The following is a 16,121-nucleotide window of genomic DNA, read 5'->3' on the forward strand; positions in this document are numbered from 1 at the left end:
AATAAAAGATAAGTCGTGGACTATGTTTTCTCATTGTCTTGAATTTTTTATTATTTTTTTTTATTTTTTTTTTTTGTTTTTTTTTATTATTATTATTTTTAATAATTATTTAAATTCGGGAATGTGGCGTTTTGGTAGTTTCAGAGCTTAGATCAAATGATGTTAAGGTCAAATGTCTGACAACTAACAGCGAGGGTCACATTGAGACAAATTTTCAAGTGCAGGGTGGTAAGTCGATGCAATCAATAGTATGAGGGGTAAAGTAATACCGAGCCAAAGTACATGGGGGGAAAGTGGAATTTACCCTTCATATATATTAGGCTGGAATACATTTCGCACCCCTAAATATTACCATATGCATGAAATACCACCCGAACTTTTGAAAATTATCAAATAACCCCCTAAAGTAATTCATTGCATCAAATACCCCCTTGAGCTTAATAAATTAACTTTTATTTTAAAATATAAAATTTTATTTTCTGTTTCATGAAAACAACTATTTTTAACTTAGTAACATTTTCATATAAAATAATTTAATAATATTTTTTATTTAAGAACTATTTTATAATAATATCAAGATGATAAAATTAGATAAATAAATATATATATTTTTGATTAAAAACCTCGCACACGTCATATATTTAAATGGAAGCATTTTTTTGTCTATGGGGAGGTCTCTAACATTGCAATGTTGCATGCGGTGAATTTTCATGGAAAGTATTTCGATTGCAATTTCCGTTTAATTAATTAACTGTTATTATAATTATTGACTAATAGTTTTGCGACTCATGAGTTTGAAACTGAAAAAGGTGAGAAAGAGATCGATTTGTGTTCAGCTCAATTAAAACGCGACTCGATTGCTTAACAGACAATCTTAAACACAACTTTAAAAGTTCGATAAATAATCAAACAAGCTTTGAACAGCTATGAGTAGATTTTTGTTTCTCTAATCTCATCAAACTTACATTATGCAAACCTTTTAGATGATTCATACATTAATATTTAAAAAAAATTGTATTTAAAATGAGTTTGTATGTAGTTAATGTAATAAAATAATTAATTCAATTATTTAAAATCTATTATTTTATTGTAAAATTTAAACAGGTAAATGGAGCCCATATCCTTGTGCTGCAAACATTATCTTTATCCACTAAAATATCTAAAAATACCTGACCTGGAACTTTTTCTGGCTGAAATTTCCATTCCAAATCTCTTGGATGAAACTCCATCTTCCTCGATCGAATAATTAATTCCCTGTAACAAAATCAAAATGTTTCTATTATGTCAAAAAAAAAAAATTAAAAATATAATCTAAATTTCCAAAACCTCAGACACTGTACTATGGTTTAATCACCCAATCTTTCTGCTTCATAGTTTCAACGTTGATTGTGACAGTTTAACCATCCGATGATGTAGTAAAACCGCCATTATGGTAGTGGCATCAATCCCAAATCAGCCCCATCAGTTCTCGATACCGAAAGACAACCATGGAAAAAACCCGGAAATCGATTTCGGTGTCAAGGAACAAGAATGCATCTCACTCGTCAAAACATGCAGGAGCATGGATGAATTCAAGAAAGTCCATGGAAAAATCGTCAAGTTGGGATTGTTTTGGAGCTCGTTCTGCGCGAGCAATCTCCTCACAACGTGTGCGCTCTCGGAATGGGGGAGCATGGATTACGCGTGCTCGATTTTCCGGCAGATGGATGATCCGGATTCGTTCGAGTTCAATACCATGATCAGAGGGTACGTAAAGGATATGAACTCGGAAGAGGCGTTTTTCACATATCTTGAAATGCTCGAATTTGGGGTGGAGCCGGATAACTTCACGTATCCTCCTCTTCTCAAGGCGTGCTCGATTTTATCGGCATTTGCGGAGGGAGCACAGATTCATGGGCAGATTTACAAGATGGGATTTGTTGAGGATGTGATGGTGCAGAATAGTTTGATCAACGTGTACGGAAAATGCGGCAGAGTGAAGCGTTCTTGTGCGGTTTTCAGACGGATGGATCATAAGACAATTGCTTCTTGGAGTGCACTTATTGCAGCACATGCTAATTTGGGCATGTGGAAAGAGTGTCTGAGGTTGTTCTCCGACATGAATTGGGAGGGAAAATGGAGGGCTGAGGAGAGTACTTTGGTGAGTGTACTTTCTGCTTGTACTCGTTTAGGTGTTCTCGATTCTGGGAGATGCACACATGGCTATCTAATTCGGAACTTGACTGGATTCAACGTTGCAGTACAAACTTCGTTAATGGATATGTATGTAAGAAGTGGGAGTCTGGATAAAGGAATGTCTCTGTTTCGAGAGATGGGGGAGAAGAAGAATCGCAAGTCTTACAGTGTAGTAATCTCGGGGCTGGCAACTCACGGGCACGGCGAGGAAGCTCTGGAGGTGTTCGAGGAAATGCTCGAACGAGGATTGAAGCCGGATGATGTTGCTTATGTGGGCGTCTTGAGTGCTTGTAGCCATGCAGGATTAGTCGAAGAGGGTAAGAAATATTTCGACAGAATGAGAATCGAGCATCGGATAGAGCCGACTATCCAGCACTGCGGCTGCATGGTTGATCTCATGGGTAGGGCCGGGTTGATCCGTGAAGCTCTTGAGTTCATCAAGAACATGAAAATCGAGCCGAACGAGGTTATATGGCGGAGCCTTCTCAGTTCTTGCAGGGTTCATCAGAATGTGGAGTTGGGGGAATTAGCAGCTGAAAATCTGTTCAGAATGAGCACACGAAACGCAGGCGACTATTTAAATCTCTGTAATATATACGCACAAGCTCAAAGATGGCAAAAAATGTCGATTACCCGAGTTAAAATGGCTAGTAATGGACTAGGCCAAGAGCCAGGATCGAGCTCCGTTGAAGTCAAGAGAAAGGTTCATAAATTTGTCTCGAGCGATACTTCTCATTCTCAGTGCAGCGAAATCTATGAGATGCTTCACCAGATGGAGTGGCAGTTGAAATTCGAGGGATATTCTGCAGATACTTCACAGGTGTTGTTTGATGTTAGTGAGGAAGAGAAGAGGCAGAGGCTGAGTTCTCACAGTCAGAAGCTGGCTATTGCGTTTTCGCTGATCAATACGTCTGAGGGGAGTCCTGTAAGAATAGTGAGAAACGTTAGGATGTGTAGCGACTGTCACACGTACACTAAACTCATTTCAACAATTTACGAACGGGAAATTATTGTTAGGGATCGGAATATATTCCACCATTTTAGAGATGGAAACTGCTCTTGTAAAGACTACTGGTGAATATATATATATACGTTTCTTTTTCTTTTTCAAGATACCGCCGCATGTCAATCTTTTCTCCGAAGAAAATGACAGTTACCTGTATATTAATGCATTCAAGTACTTTTTGTATGTCCAACACTGAATTAAATTTCGAAAGATACAATGTCTGATATTACAACAGATATTTTTGTTTATTGACTGTTTTCTTGCTCAAGAATAGGTGTCCCTTTTGAGACCTTAAAAATTACAAATTTTTCTACCTGAACTTTGACGGCAAAAAATAATGGAAAAAAAGGATTTTCATTCGATGCGAATCGAAGAAATGCCAGCTGTAACTTGTGTTGCTCGTGGATCGTTGTCTTCTAAACGAACCCCACGAGGATCTTCTCTCACTAGCAAGGCAAGAACATTGAGTGAACTCCAGACTTGGATCACATTGCTGCTAACATCACCCAAGGTGACAGCAAAGACAGCATCAAACCCACCTGCACCAGGTACACCAGCCAATAGAACTCCTTCCATATTCATTGTGGTATCTAGCAGTTGAGTTTGTGATTCAGGTTCTATCTGCAAAAAGGCATATATGAGAAGAACTCGTTCAAACAGATACAAGGATCATAATGCATCGGACTTTTACAACTTTACTTTGGGATTTAGAGCAAGCAAGTTAAAAATATTGATTTGCAATCTTTGTAAGCAATTAACATGCGAGTAAGGAAAAAGGAAGCTTTCGCTGACATGGAAAAAAACGTACAGGAATTGCGGCGGCCTCTCCCATCTTCCGCATGTTAGACCTGATCTCGAGCATGGCATTTCTAGCTCCTAATAGTGATTTAATAACTTCTGTTTGGTTTGGTTCAGTGGCTCCTTCAGTCCACTGTAAAGTTACAAATCAGTCGAAGTATTTGTCAGAGATCATTACTGAGATAAAAAGAAAGTCACTTCGGCAGCTGTTAAATAGATCAGGAAATATGGGAATGGATACCTTTTCTGATGTCAGCTTGCTGCAGCTGTTGATGGCATTTCTATAAGCATCAAAATTGTTTTCTGCCAATTTGCTTAAGTTGTTAAAGTGGAATTCAAGGGCAGAATTTGCTTCAGACAATTTTTTCCATGTTTCGAGAGAGTTTTGCGGATCAGCCTTTTGCCACAGCTTTACAGCACCAACCATTGATGGTGTTGATGAACCACCCGTTCCTGGTTCTCCTAGTAACTGCAAATAAGTTCAATTCTAGCAAATTTAAGAAAGAAAGCATGTACTCGATAGTAACAAAACTACAAAAAGATCCCGATAACTTCATTTCCAGTTGGATGTGCTCTTTGGTATGTTTGTTTTTCTTTTCTATTTTTGGGTGGGTGAGGATGGAGATAAGATGTGAAGCAGGGCAATCTGTATCATATGAGAGGAATTAAAAGAATTTGGGATGGTGAGTGTTCGTTTTGCGCATACTTTGGGACCAAATCATAGGGAAATAAGGAGCTTTTCACGCTATACAACATGGTTTCCAAGTTCACTTTCAAGCTCCATTACTTCTGGATTGGGTAGAGCCTGCTTGTTTTCCTTTCAGCTCGGTAACTGATTCTATGAAGGGACTCGGCAATTGAAAGTTAACTAGCTAAGGAAGTAAGGAACTGTTGAATTCAAAAACTTGAGGATGAAAAAATTGCATGATTAGTTAGAAAAGTTGCAGCACAACATTAAGTTGAAATGGTTATAGCTTGTATAGTTAAGTTTTCATCGAGAAGTCATTTCTGTTGATTTTCGTGTAAGAGGTAGAAGAACCATATATAGTTGTGCCCTTTTGAAACAACAGTTAGCTTGAAAACCAGTTGATAAAACAGTGAGATTGAAAACCATGGTTTTTTACACAAGTAGATGAAAAAAAAACCACCCAAATCTGGACTTACTAGAGTCATTAATGGAGGCAACGAAAAATTAGTCCTCTCGTGATCCCAATTGGATTTTAGAACATCACCTATGACATCTTCTATCAACATTCCTTGAACAGCACCCTGTAACCAAATAGCGTGTCAATTTACCAAACAACATATACGAATAGTCTAATAGCAATCATCTTAAGCCAGCTCAGCAAATAGAAGAAAGGACACATTTTTGTAGAAAAAATCCAACTTTTTATGTCTTTCTTTATCCCGATTAGTGATCATTTATTAGCTGCTTCAATTAAGGATTCAATATAGAAGCATACAGAACTATTCCCCGAGATACCACAGTCATTAAGAAATCAGAACTTGGCAGAATGGAACAAAGAGAGACACATTACCTGAGCAGAAGAAAGTACTTCCGGTGAAAATCTAATGTACCGATGACTGCCATAAACAGCAGAACTCACGTCAAATCCGCTGCCTACTTTACCCTGTGCAATACAATGAGCAGTTTGAGCAATGATATGAACAACATCCAACGCTTCAGCCCCTTCATTCCCTTGAACATGACCATTGGCCATAGAGGGAAGATTGACTACTCCAAAGTAATGAAGTAAAGCAGCGACAACAGCAGTTGTCATAGCTGCTGATGAACCTAATCCAGTTTTGGCAACTTCAGGCTTGCAATTCTTCTCTCCTGATTCTTCTGCATTGAATGCAATGGAAGTAAAAGGTGGGAGGGAAGCTAATGACTCTGGAGTCAACGGAAGCCCTCGTGCTTCAATCTGCAGAACATGACATTTTTCTATCAAATTATACAGAAATCGTCGATACTACACATATATATACAAACACATGTATACATGTCTTATGTGGATTCCATTCGATGGTAAAACAGAATGTTTAACTGCATAGGGAACGGAAACCAATTTTATGAACTGTTTGTACATGAAACATATATTTGTCCATCTGTTCTGACATATAATTTGAATTCCATGCAACATCTGCAGCCAGTGAATCTTTTGTACACAGGCTTATCATGCCTTACAGTATCATATTCATAAAACCATACGATTTGCAAAAGACATTCTAATTAGGGGAAAAAAGAAAACACCAGTAGAATACCAAATAAACAAAAACACTGCTTCGATTTATTAATAATTCCCCTTCTTTGTCTACAAAGCTGATATTGCGTGCTATTTTGAAACTCAATACTTCTCATTATCGTAAAAGGCGTCATATAGACGGATGAAAATACATCTTTGAAATGCTTCACCGATGTGAGAACATAATTTTTTTAATATTCAAATCATTAATGAGAGCACTGAGATGAAATTCGAATATGAGAACCAGGCCTTCAATTTTGACTAATTAACCTTTCGGGGTGAGACTATGACAATACTAAAACATCAGGAAAATTTTCCAGTAGACCATGGAGGTAGATTACCTGATTCCTATATGAATAAAACTCATTGCAACCTAATATTGTAATATCAAGACCTGCACGACCAATCCAGAATAAACGTTAAAGTTTCTATACTTCAGCTCCTTAAAAAGAAGGAAAGAAAAGAAAGAAAGACTAGAAGCTCAGTATCAATGATGACCTCGCAACAAAAATTTTTGCAACTCGTCCTTCTTATTTTGGTCAAATGTGGCATGTGCTGCCGCTATTGCATATTGAAGTGCATATTCCACAAACGGGTTCCTTGAGTCACTGAAGTTAGCAAAGAGCAGAAAATTTTGATTCAGCCAGTAGAACCATGCAGATCAAAGTTTGTATTTTGTGATAAATTGTGGAAGCAAACAAAATAATGTGACATTCAATTTAAGTTATTCATTCATAATTCGCCTACAAATGTTATGATATATAAATTCATGCACGATTCATGCACAAATGGTAATAATGAAAAATAATGATCCTCACCTTGAGGAGACGCACTGAAGCATCAGATGCTTAAGCGACCATTTGTACGTAGTTTCTCTTGACATCTGAGGAGAAGTCAATTTCACATCCGACCATGCCTGATAAAAATTTAAAATTATGTAGCAAGGGTTAAATAAAATACAAACGAGCACAACTATTTGCTAGAGAAGGAAATGAGATGTCAATCACTTTTACAGTTTGAAGCTTGCTACATAATCAACTAAGAACGAATATGCTCTCTGACTTCTGAGTCAATAAAATACATCCATGTAAAGATCAGAATTGTCGAATATTGATAAACCACACATAAAGCTTGCAATTGCACTCAAATATTTTCCATACATAATAGTTGTACGCTGACATTTCTGATCTATTTAATAGAAAGAAAAAACACGGAAAAGGAGATTATTAATAATATATAAAAAAAAACCTAACATTTCCATGCTTCCAAGCAACAGTGTGCTTTAACATCAAGCAAATCTAAATTTAGTTTGCTTTTGATAATCCTTCGTAATGGTAGTATAAACTAATTACACACAAAAATTGGAACAAAAGAAGGCACTAGACACGAGTTTCTGCATAATCTCCAACTTCTTCCTTAAAAATTTGTCAATTAACACAGTTTATTTCAGCTATATAGAAGCAAAATCCTGTTCTTCATCATGTACAAACGATTCCCTATTCAAACTCAACTCAATCAACTTTTTATGAGAGAAAAACAATAAAGATTACAGAGATCATTCTTTCTGTATCCATATCATGAAGCAAACGAAACAGAAAAAAAACCACAAGCAATTCCAACATTCATCCCAACAAAACGTAATTATACGCAATTATATTATATTGAAAGTCCAGCATGCATACCCACAACCAAAACTCAGGTTTAATCTCCTCATACAGTGGTTTCACAATTGCATAAAATCGAGCATTCGTACTCAATACAATCCCGGCATTCGGCCTCTCCAAAATTAGATATCCACCGGTCATCAAAACCTTTCCCGGAGCAGAAGCAACCCTAAATTCAGCAATTAAAGTTATAATGAAATTGTCAACGTTCATCATAAGAAACCAATAACCAGAAATTATTGAAGATGCAAACTCACACAGCCATTTCTCTGCAAATTTCAAGTCCGGTGATGCTTGATTGAATAATTTCAACTGTGACGGCAAATAAATTGAAATCGCCGATTTAGTCTACTTCTGAATCTAATAAAAACATTAAGCTCAAATGAAATTAATTGTTCACTTTCATTTGAAGTAATTGATTTACTTGTTAAATGAAAATTCATAAATTTATAAATGGAGAAGGCGGAGGAGAAGTGTTTACCGGGAGGAGATCGACGTGGCGGTGGGTACAGAATGAAGGCGGGCGACGGCGATGCAGTACGCGGTGGCAGTAGTCGATCAGTCTAAAGTGACGGCCTTCGTTGTGCGCATTTCTTTTCTTTTTTTTAATTTTTAATTAATTCTTTGCGTAAATTACCACCAACCCCCTGAGGTATGGTCAATTTATGAAGAAACTCATCTTGTTTGGATAATTACATCTACCCCTTCAACTATGATTTTTTCTTACACTTACACCCTCATGGTGTCAAAATCAATATAATTATCTAGATTTTTTGGAATGTGTTCTAGTTTTTACTCATTTTGTGTAAAAATACAGTTTCTGATGCACCACAATCGGATATATACAAGCCAAAAAACACATATTATGATCATTTTGCTTCAAAATGTGGAGTTCGAATGGATAAAATGGGTACAAAAGTGATAATATTCCATATAATCTCGAAGATTCCACTAAATTTGAAATTGCAAAGATGGACGTCTAAAAAGATTTATAGTTAGGGAGGTTTTCGTAATTTGATCATACCTCAGAAGTGGTTGTAATTTACCCTATTTTTTAGTAGAAATTTTAAATTTAAAATCAATGGGTGGAAATTGTAGCGTTATTCCGATTTCGGCCAATTCCAATCCAAATTTTCAATTTTGGAACACTGTTTTTTAATCTGACTTCCGATTTATTATTATTTTATTTTATTTGGATTGAAATTGAAGTATACATGCGATTCCAATTTCAGATTCAAATTTAGCACATCATCACCTATTTTTCATGGATTCTCGTGTCGTTTGAAGTTGACATGTTCACAGCCCTGGACTCGAACCGGCCCGGCTCATGATCAACGGACCAATTAATCAGGTCAACAATTCTACAGCTCGGAATTGAATCCGCATATTGTGTTTCAAGGGTTCCATATCTCGGACATGTCAACCGATGGTTCCAACCTGACGGTTAACCATCGGGTTTCTTTTTCTTTTTCAAATTTTCTGAAACGGTGTGGAGAGTGTGTTTCAAGAGGCGGTTAAGGATCGGGATATCGGACCGTAAAACTATCGGTCCCAACTCCTAAACCCATAAATCGACCAAGTCCGAAAACCTTGAACATATCTAGTTTTAACTTTTAAGTGCAATTGAATTTTTTTTTTTTAAGAATTGATATTTATTTCTTAATATGCAGGTCTAAATCAATAAGCCAATTAACCCAAAGTGTGCACTATATATCTTATGGTAAATAGAAATATATACCCAAAAATTTATTAAGGAGACAAGTGAATATGGGCAGTGATTTAAAAGCAAGATGAAAAATTCTTCACGGAAAGACGAAGAAAACAAAGACGAGGAAACAAACAAAAGCGATAACAGAAATCAAAGCGGTGGGTCGGAACTGCACCGGAAAAAATGGCGTAAGAAAAGTAACCGAGGAAAACAAACAAAAAAACACCACCTAAAAATCAAGTTAAAAAGCAGGCAGAAAATAAGGAGAAGGGACAAAAGCACCACCTAAAACCACTGAATACAAGGGCCAGAAATTCATTACAAAACAACACCACCACCACCAACTATTAACCGAATACTACCTAAAATCAATTAAACAAGGGCAGCGGAAAATGCGGACGAACCAAACAAAATCACAACCTGAAACTTAATACAGAACCCTGAAATACGGTGAAGACAAAAATGCACCAACTAAAACCAATTTTTGAAGGAGATAGAGAAATGCAGAACTTACCTCAGATTCCTTCGACTATTTACCATCGATTTGAAGTCAGGTAATTATTGATGTAATACTGAACTAAGAAGAAACGAACATCTGATCATACCAATTAAAGTTTGAAGTACGGCCTCGCATTCAAAGATAATAATAATAATTTTAAATAAGCAGAGCATTGATCCAAGAGAAGAAAAACATAGTTTAAAAGTTAATACAACAAAGAGAGCACTGTTTAGCAGCATAAAGAGCCAGACCAAAAAAAACAGAAAAAGGAAAAAAAATAAAAAAATTCTTCATATTGACCATGTTGACCATACGATAACTGCTAGAAAACCCGACCGGATGGCGAGCGAGGTAACTAAGTATACTTCTCCATGCGACGGCCATCCACGCTCAGTTTTGTCGCCTGAAGCTGCTTGCGCTTTGGCGCTCGCATTTCTTGCAGCTTTTTGTTAAGCTGCACGCATAAAATGAAATTTTGAATAAGGAATTTAAACAGTAAAATGTTGAAATTCTGGTATATGTGTATATTAATATGGCCAAAAAAGACTAGTTGTTATCGAACTTTAACCTTGGCACGATGTTCATTGTGTCCAGCGTTTTTAACTTTGGCTCTGATTTCAACCGGGTCGATCTTCGATCGAGGGCGAACCGCATAATCCAGTGCAGCTGGGTCAGGCCTCGATGCATGCGGCCTAGATGATGACTCCGCATAATTTTGGCTCCTTCAAATCGGCAAACAGAATAAATTTTAAACTTAAGATGATTAGTCTATGAATTTTTATATATAAGTACAATATTATAAATATAGTTGGCCAAACTCGCTAACGATGTTGGAAATCAAAAAAACAGAGGATGCAAAATCTTACTTTGAAGATTCGTCTTTATATGTCATTCTTGCTGATTTTGATTTCCTCATCACCCTGTAGAAGATTAACAAGGACACTGTCTCAGTGTGCATATTGGTTTATTAAAGAATAGTCGAGCAGTCTAGTCGCTGAAAAAAGAATTAAAAAAGAAAAACAAGTACTTTTTAGCAGGTTTCTTCTCGAACTGTTTCATCTCCTCAAGCCTTGTGCTCTTATTGAAAATTATTCGACCCTGTTTTGAGATATCGTTCAAGAATTTGAAGTCGTTAGGAAAATAATCGTTACTGAATAAATGGAGATATCTAATTGACGGTGACATTAGATGTGGAAATTAGTACTTTCATTTCTTATCCAAACTTTATTTGCAAATAAGAACATCAAGTTTTCTTTGATCGTAACAAGTCCACCAATAAACGAAGTACCGAGAGTACACAAAGAAAAATGAACAAATTATATTACCCATTTGTGAACCAACTCTTTAGCCACCTTTCTATTCGCTCTAGTTTCCTCATCAGACTTTGAGAAAAAAATAACGACCTGTCCAAAATAGCACGGCCCGTCAAATATTAGTCCTTCCATTACTATATAAAAGTTGAAACAATAATAGATGCGTTCACAAGATCATTTATTGCAATTAGGGGTAAAAGTCGGATGGATTTTCGGAACATTTCCAAAAAAATTGGAATTCCAATTCCAATTCCAAAATTTTCGGAATCTATAAATTCATTCCAATTCCAAAAGGGCCGGAAATTTCGGAATTTCGGAAAAAAATCGGAAATTAAATAAGTTTTAAAATTTCAAAAATTAGCAAAAATTTTCTGAAAATTTCATAATTTTCCAAAAAATAATTCATCCACGTTGATTAAAAAAATTAATAATTACTAAATTTCTGTTCAATAAAATAAATAAAAATAAACCACATCATAATTTCTAATAAAACTTCTAACAACAATTCAATATGTCAAAATCCTAAAACAAAACTTAAATCAAATTACCATTTCAGAAAACAAAAAAAAAAATTAAAATAAGTATTATATATTATATATATATTATTTATAGGTGTATTTTTCAGAAGAAAATCGGAATTTTTCGGAATTAATTTCGGAAATTAAATCGGATCGGAAATCGGAAATTCCAAATTTTTTTTTTATATAATTCCAATTCCAATCCAAAAAAAATTGGAAAAAATCGGAAATCGGAATTTTGGAAGTCGGAATGAAAAAAGTTGTTCCAAAATCGGAATTTTTCGGATCGGAACCGGCAGAAATTGGAACTTCCGTTCCAACTTGCACCCCTAATTGCAATAAAACAAAACCTGACCTTTCCAATGCCACTTCTCTTTAATTGTTCTCGCCTATCACTCTCATCCCAATCAATATATATCTGCAGGAGGAAAACTAACTATTAACATCCAAACAAGTTTCGAAATTTTACACAATACATCAAAACATATAAACGATGACTCTCTATCCATACATCATTCAAGACGTTCAAAACAGCAGCACGGACGTCGATGCATGGCAAGCTTCCATCGGGGAGTGGCTCGAGCCAAGTTTTTAGAACGGACAACCCTCCGTGATCAAGAATTTCTGACTGAAGCTTTATCCTACACAGAGGAGAAATTCTCATGCAAATAAATTAAAACCAATACAAATGACTGAAAATACGAGAAAACCGAAGAGCAAATTGAGAATAAAAAATAACAAACTTTGAGAAGCCATCCTTGAGATGGGATAGGTTCTTCAATTTATTTATGGCGGGTTTTTTCTGCCGATTCAGTTTGGCATCCTCTTCTGCCGCAATTTCGAGCTCTGCCAAAAACGACTCAACTGCTAGTGCAACACCGCCAGTACATTTCTCGGTTTCCAATTTTCTCTTGCCCGTATTGAGATCGTCAATCTCCTCAGCCTCTTCTCGTTCTTCAGCCTGCATAACATGCATGAGATAAAATCAATTTGACACCAAATCACTATAGTAAAAAGGAATCTTTACAAGAATTTTTTGATTTAAAATGTGCCGTGCAGAATCGATCGAATTCAGCCCAAAGTAAACAAATTTTAAGAACTTATGAACAAACATAAGCGATGCAGAAGGACTTCTGCGTCGATCTGCAACTCATAGAGAGGGGTGGGTAATTTAAAGATAACGAACGTTTTGATTATCAATGATAGAGAGAAAGAACTGAAACGCAAGATTAATCTCGGTTTCAAAGCTCCAAAAAGCAATGTTAATTAAAAATATCTAAAAACAGAACAATGGCCAAAATAAAGTTAATGATAGTTAATGTGGACAATAAATAAGCAAGCAACCTTTCTTTTCAATTGGGAACTCATCGTAAATTTATGTAAATCGCCTCTTTACCAACGATACAGGGCAGGGGGGAGAGAGATGTATGACGATATCAGAGAGAGGGGAATAGAGGATGAGAGAGAGAGGTGTCTGAAGCTAAAGCGGAAGAGGTTGAGGGTATATATAATAGAGAGACCAGTAAAATATATAAAATTAGTGGGAATACATTTTGATTAAACAGGAAATTTCGGCGAAGAAACCAATTAATTACCTTAACTCCTTTTTTTCAAAACCCGTTAAAAGAAATAAATGTTAATTATAAAAGCAGAAAATCGATAAAATCTAGGCCAAAATAAAGTGAATGATAACAATAATCGGACAATCTTTCTTAGATATTGAAAATTCATTGGTAAAGTCTAAATATTTTGTTAAAGAGGGAGAGAGAAAGAGAGAGAGAGAGAGAGAGAGAGGCGCACGCGAACTCTAAGGCTGCGTTTGGATGGGAGGATTTGAGGGAGGGATTTCAAATCCACAATAACAAATTCATTGAGCTTGTTTGGATTGACTCAATAGACAATGGATTTTAAATTCATAGCCCACATTTTTTACTAGCAAAAAATCGGTCAAAATGATGATTAATGCAAAGTAATTTAGGTTAATATACTAAAAAATATATTTTCTATGAATAAGAAACTCATCAAGAAAAATAAAATACATATGACTTAATTCATTATGTGTGTATGTACACGTAATAGAGACAGAGGAGTAAATAGGAGGACACGTGACCAAGAGAGAGAAAAAAAAAAAATAGCAGCATCAATGCGGAGTGCGGACCAGATTTCAGTTACAATGGGAAAAGGTGTAAGAATTTGCGGCAGTGCGAGGGTAAAAAAAGTCAACAACATTAACTGAAATGTGCAGCATGTGAAAAAGAGAGTGATACAGTAAATAACATTTTGTTTATCCTAAAAAAACCTTCATTCGTTGACTCTCTTATCTACACACGAATTTGAGTAATAATCACGGTAATTCGACATCAAACAAGACATCTGAATCTCAATGCAATTACATAATGCACACGACGCTTTACCACCTCATCATGATTTCGAATGCAAATGCACAGAAGCAAAGAATATGACATTTTTTTAATTTACAGAAATCACAAAAATAATTAATATAATGGAAACATTATATATTTACAACACCCTATAACTAACATCTAATCCAAACCTGTGGAGTGCGACTTGGAGAGTGTTCATTGTCACTTCATATCGGTTAGCAGGATCTGCTCCACTGTCATCTATGAAATTATCATCATCCATATTTCTCACACCATCTCGATCATCCTATATGATTTTGAGGCAAAATCAACGAATAATATCCAACTCAAATTAAAAAATACAGCAAATAAGTAAACACTCTTTCGATTATTTGCATTATCATATTAGCAACTTTTTTAATATTAAAATAAAGGAAATGCCTTATTCTATTGCGGACTGAAGATGGTGTCCGTGTGAAGAAGCACATAGCATTGCATACAAGTTTGGTCACATACTATGTGCTCGTCTTTCATTTTTCGTAACCCATGCAATGAGCCGATTTTATTGAGAAATGCATTTCTTTGAAGTTTATGCACTGTAATGTGTCGGACAAATTTGATAAATTTAATTTTAAGATCGATTATGTCCAAAGAAAGATTCTTTCCCGATAAAAAAAATATGCTAGAATGACTTGAATACGATGACAACAAACTAACTAATGCATGCATGGTGACCATGAGCATAAACACAGAATCCACCTTCAATACGCACGTATAGATACGATATAAATGATCAACAAACCCCACACAACTTCACCAAATTTCCATAAACTCATCAACATGTTCACCAACTCTACCATGAAAAAAACAATTAAGGATAATACAAAATATCGATGCGAAGGCAAACCTCAAAATCACTTCTCCTCGCCTTAAAGTTCGACTTGTATTTCCCGCCCCTTCTTCTTCTTCTCTACAAACTCTAACCAATCTAATAGAATCATCCTCATCGAAATTCATCAATAGCTCGCAATCTTCATCTCGGTAGCAGAAAAAACCCCCAATTCATTAGTAAAACAACCCTAGTTAAATTTTAAGACCCCCCAATTCACACACAGGCATGCCCATAGAAGATTCATGTGATTGAATGACTGAAAACCCCCAATCCAGTACAAAAGGAAGACAACCTAATAACCTAATTCCACACACACCCATAAATTTTCGTAAATTAATTAGATGAAAAAACTCTAATTATTTAAATCAGAATTCGAAAAACGGTACTTACATATGTGGTTTTCGTAACCCATGCTTGAATCAAATTGCTCTTGGCTTCATAAACAAAGCTGATTCATCAAGGTGATGGTGATCGACCATAAGAAATTTTAAATGGTCAAACATATTATCAGTAGAATAAAATACTAAAATACCTTAAATGTAAAAAATGTTTTTATTTTTGCATTCAATTTTTTTTCTACTGCATTTGGCCCAATTATTTGCACAAATAGGATAGATTTTGAGGCTATTTTAATTCTACAATTAGGCGTGATTTGTAGTGACGCTTCTTAAGAAGCTGCCACTTGTCAGCTGGTTAGTGGCTAGGTTTTCTTTTACAAAGTTGGACAAGAAACAAGGGTGTTAACCACGTGCCATATGATTCCTTTTTTTTTTCTTGGGGCTTGCTATTATCAGTGCGGTTTTTTCCAGCTACAGTGCGAAATAATTCATTTGTCAAAAAACACTTTAACCTTTTACAAAATCCTCTCAACATCCAAATATTTCGACTTTCGTAGATCGTGATTTGTTTTCGTAGAAATCAGTTAAAACCCAACGATTA

The 16,121-nt window shown here is 35.7% G+C and overlaps 2 protein-coding genes and 1 pseudogene across 6 annotated transcripts; 1 reads left to right on the forward strand and 2 right to left on the reverse strand.

Moving 5' to 3' along the window:
* The first annotated feature begins 1,116 nt into the window (after positions 1-1,116).
* LOC105973736 (Tetratricopeptide repeat (TPR)-like superfamily protein) lies at positions 1,117-3,429 on the forward strand. Its single transcript, XM_012998774.2, has one exon. It carries the CDS (start codon positions 1,430-1,432, stop codon positions 3,251-3,253), a length of 1,824 nt encoding a protein of 607 aa, XP_012854228.2. The 5' UTR covers positions 1,117-1,429; the 3' UTR covers positions 3,254-3,429.
* LOC105973737 (phosphomevalonate kinase, peroxisomal) lies at positions 3,357-8,536 on the reverse strand. 4 transcript variants are annotated; one of them, XM_012998777.2, is made up of 11 exons: positions 8,371-8,536; positions 8,147-8,201; positions 7,908-8,058; positions 7,044-7,141; positions 6,724-6,833; positions 6,567-6,619; positions 5,518-5,904; positions 5,144-5,248; positions 4,221-4,448; positions 3,990-4,112; positions 3,357-3,802 (listed from the first exon to the last, which is right to left on the reverse strand). In XM_012998777.2, exons 2-11 carry the CDS (start codon positions 8,152-8,154, stop codon positions 3,536-3,538), a joined length of 1,530 nt encoding a protein of 509 aa, XP_012854231.2. In that variant the 5' UTR covers positions 8,155-8,201; positions 8,371-8,536; the 3' UTR covers positions 3,357-3,535. The 4 variants fall into 4 exon arrangements, with proteins under 4 accessions (XP_012854231.2, XP_012854229.2, XP_088673388.1 ...); XM_012998775.2 differs by having other exon boundaries at positions 8,147-8,249; positions 8,371-8,535; XM_088817262.1 differs by having other exon boundaries at positions 8,147-8,243; positions 8,371-8,485.
* A 1,694-nt stretch (positions 8,537-10,230) lies between these two features.
* LOC105973613 (protein IWS1 homolog 1-like) lies at positions 10,231-14,824 on the reverse strand (annotated as a pseudogene). The gene is made up of 10 exons (XR_016032074.1): positions 14,807-14,824; positions 14,482-14,597; positions 12,671-12,888; positions 12,439-12,568; positions 12,283-12,345; positions 11,422-11,499; positions 11,124-11,194; positions 10,963-11,016; positions 10,665-10,818; positions 10,231-10,550 (listed from the first exon to the last, which is right to left on the reverse strand). The product of XR_016032074.1 is annotated as a protein IWS1 homolog 1-like (transcript).
* Between the last annotated feature and the right edge of the window lie 1,297 nt (positions 14,825-16,121).

This window comes from Erythranthe guttata, chromosome 1, assembly GCF_056151865.1.
Source record: "Erythranthe guttata isolate IM_541 chromosome 1, IM_541, whole genome shotgun sequence".
NCBI lineage: Eukaryota > Viridiplantae > Streptophyta > Magnoliopsida > Lamiales > Phrymaceae > Erythranthe > Erythranthe guttata.

Excerpts from the sequence above, each read along its gene's own strand:
- LOC105973736 (XM_012998774.2), top strand. The coding sequence starts at position 1,430 with ATGGTAGTGGCATCAATCCCAAATCAGCCCCATCAGTTCTCGATACCG.
- LOC105973737 (XM_012998777.2), bottom strand. Across the intron at positions 7,142-7,907 it reads AACCTGAGTTTTGGTTGTGG|GCATGGTCGGATGTGAAATT; the intron begins GTATGCATGCTG and ends AATTTTTATCAG. Across the intron at positions 3,803-3,989 it reads GAGAGGCCGCCGCAATTCCT|ATAGAACCTGAATCACAAAC; the intron begins GTACGTTTTTTT and ends GCCTTTTTGCAG.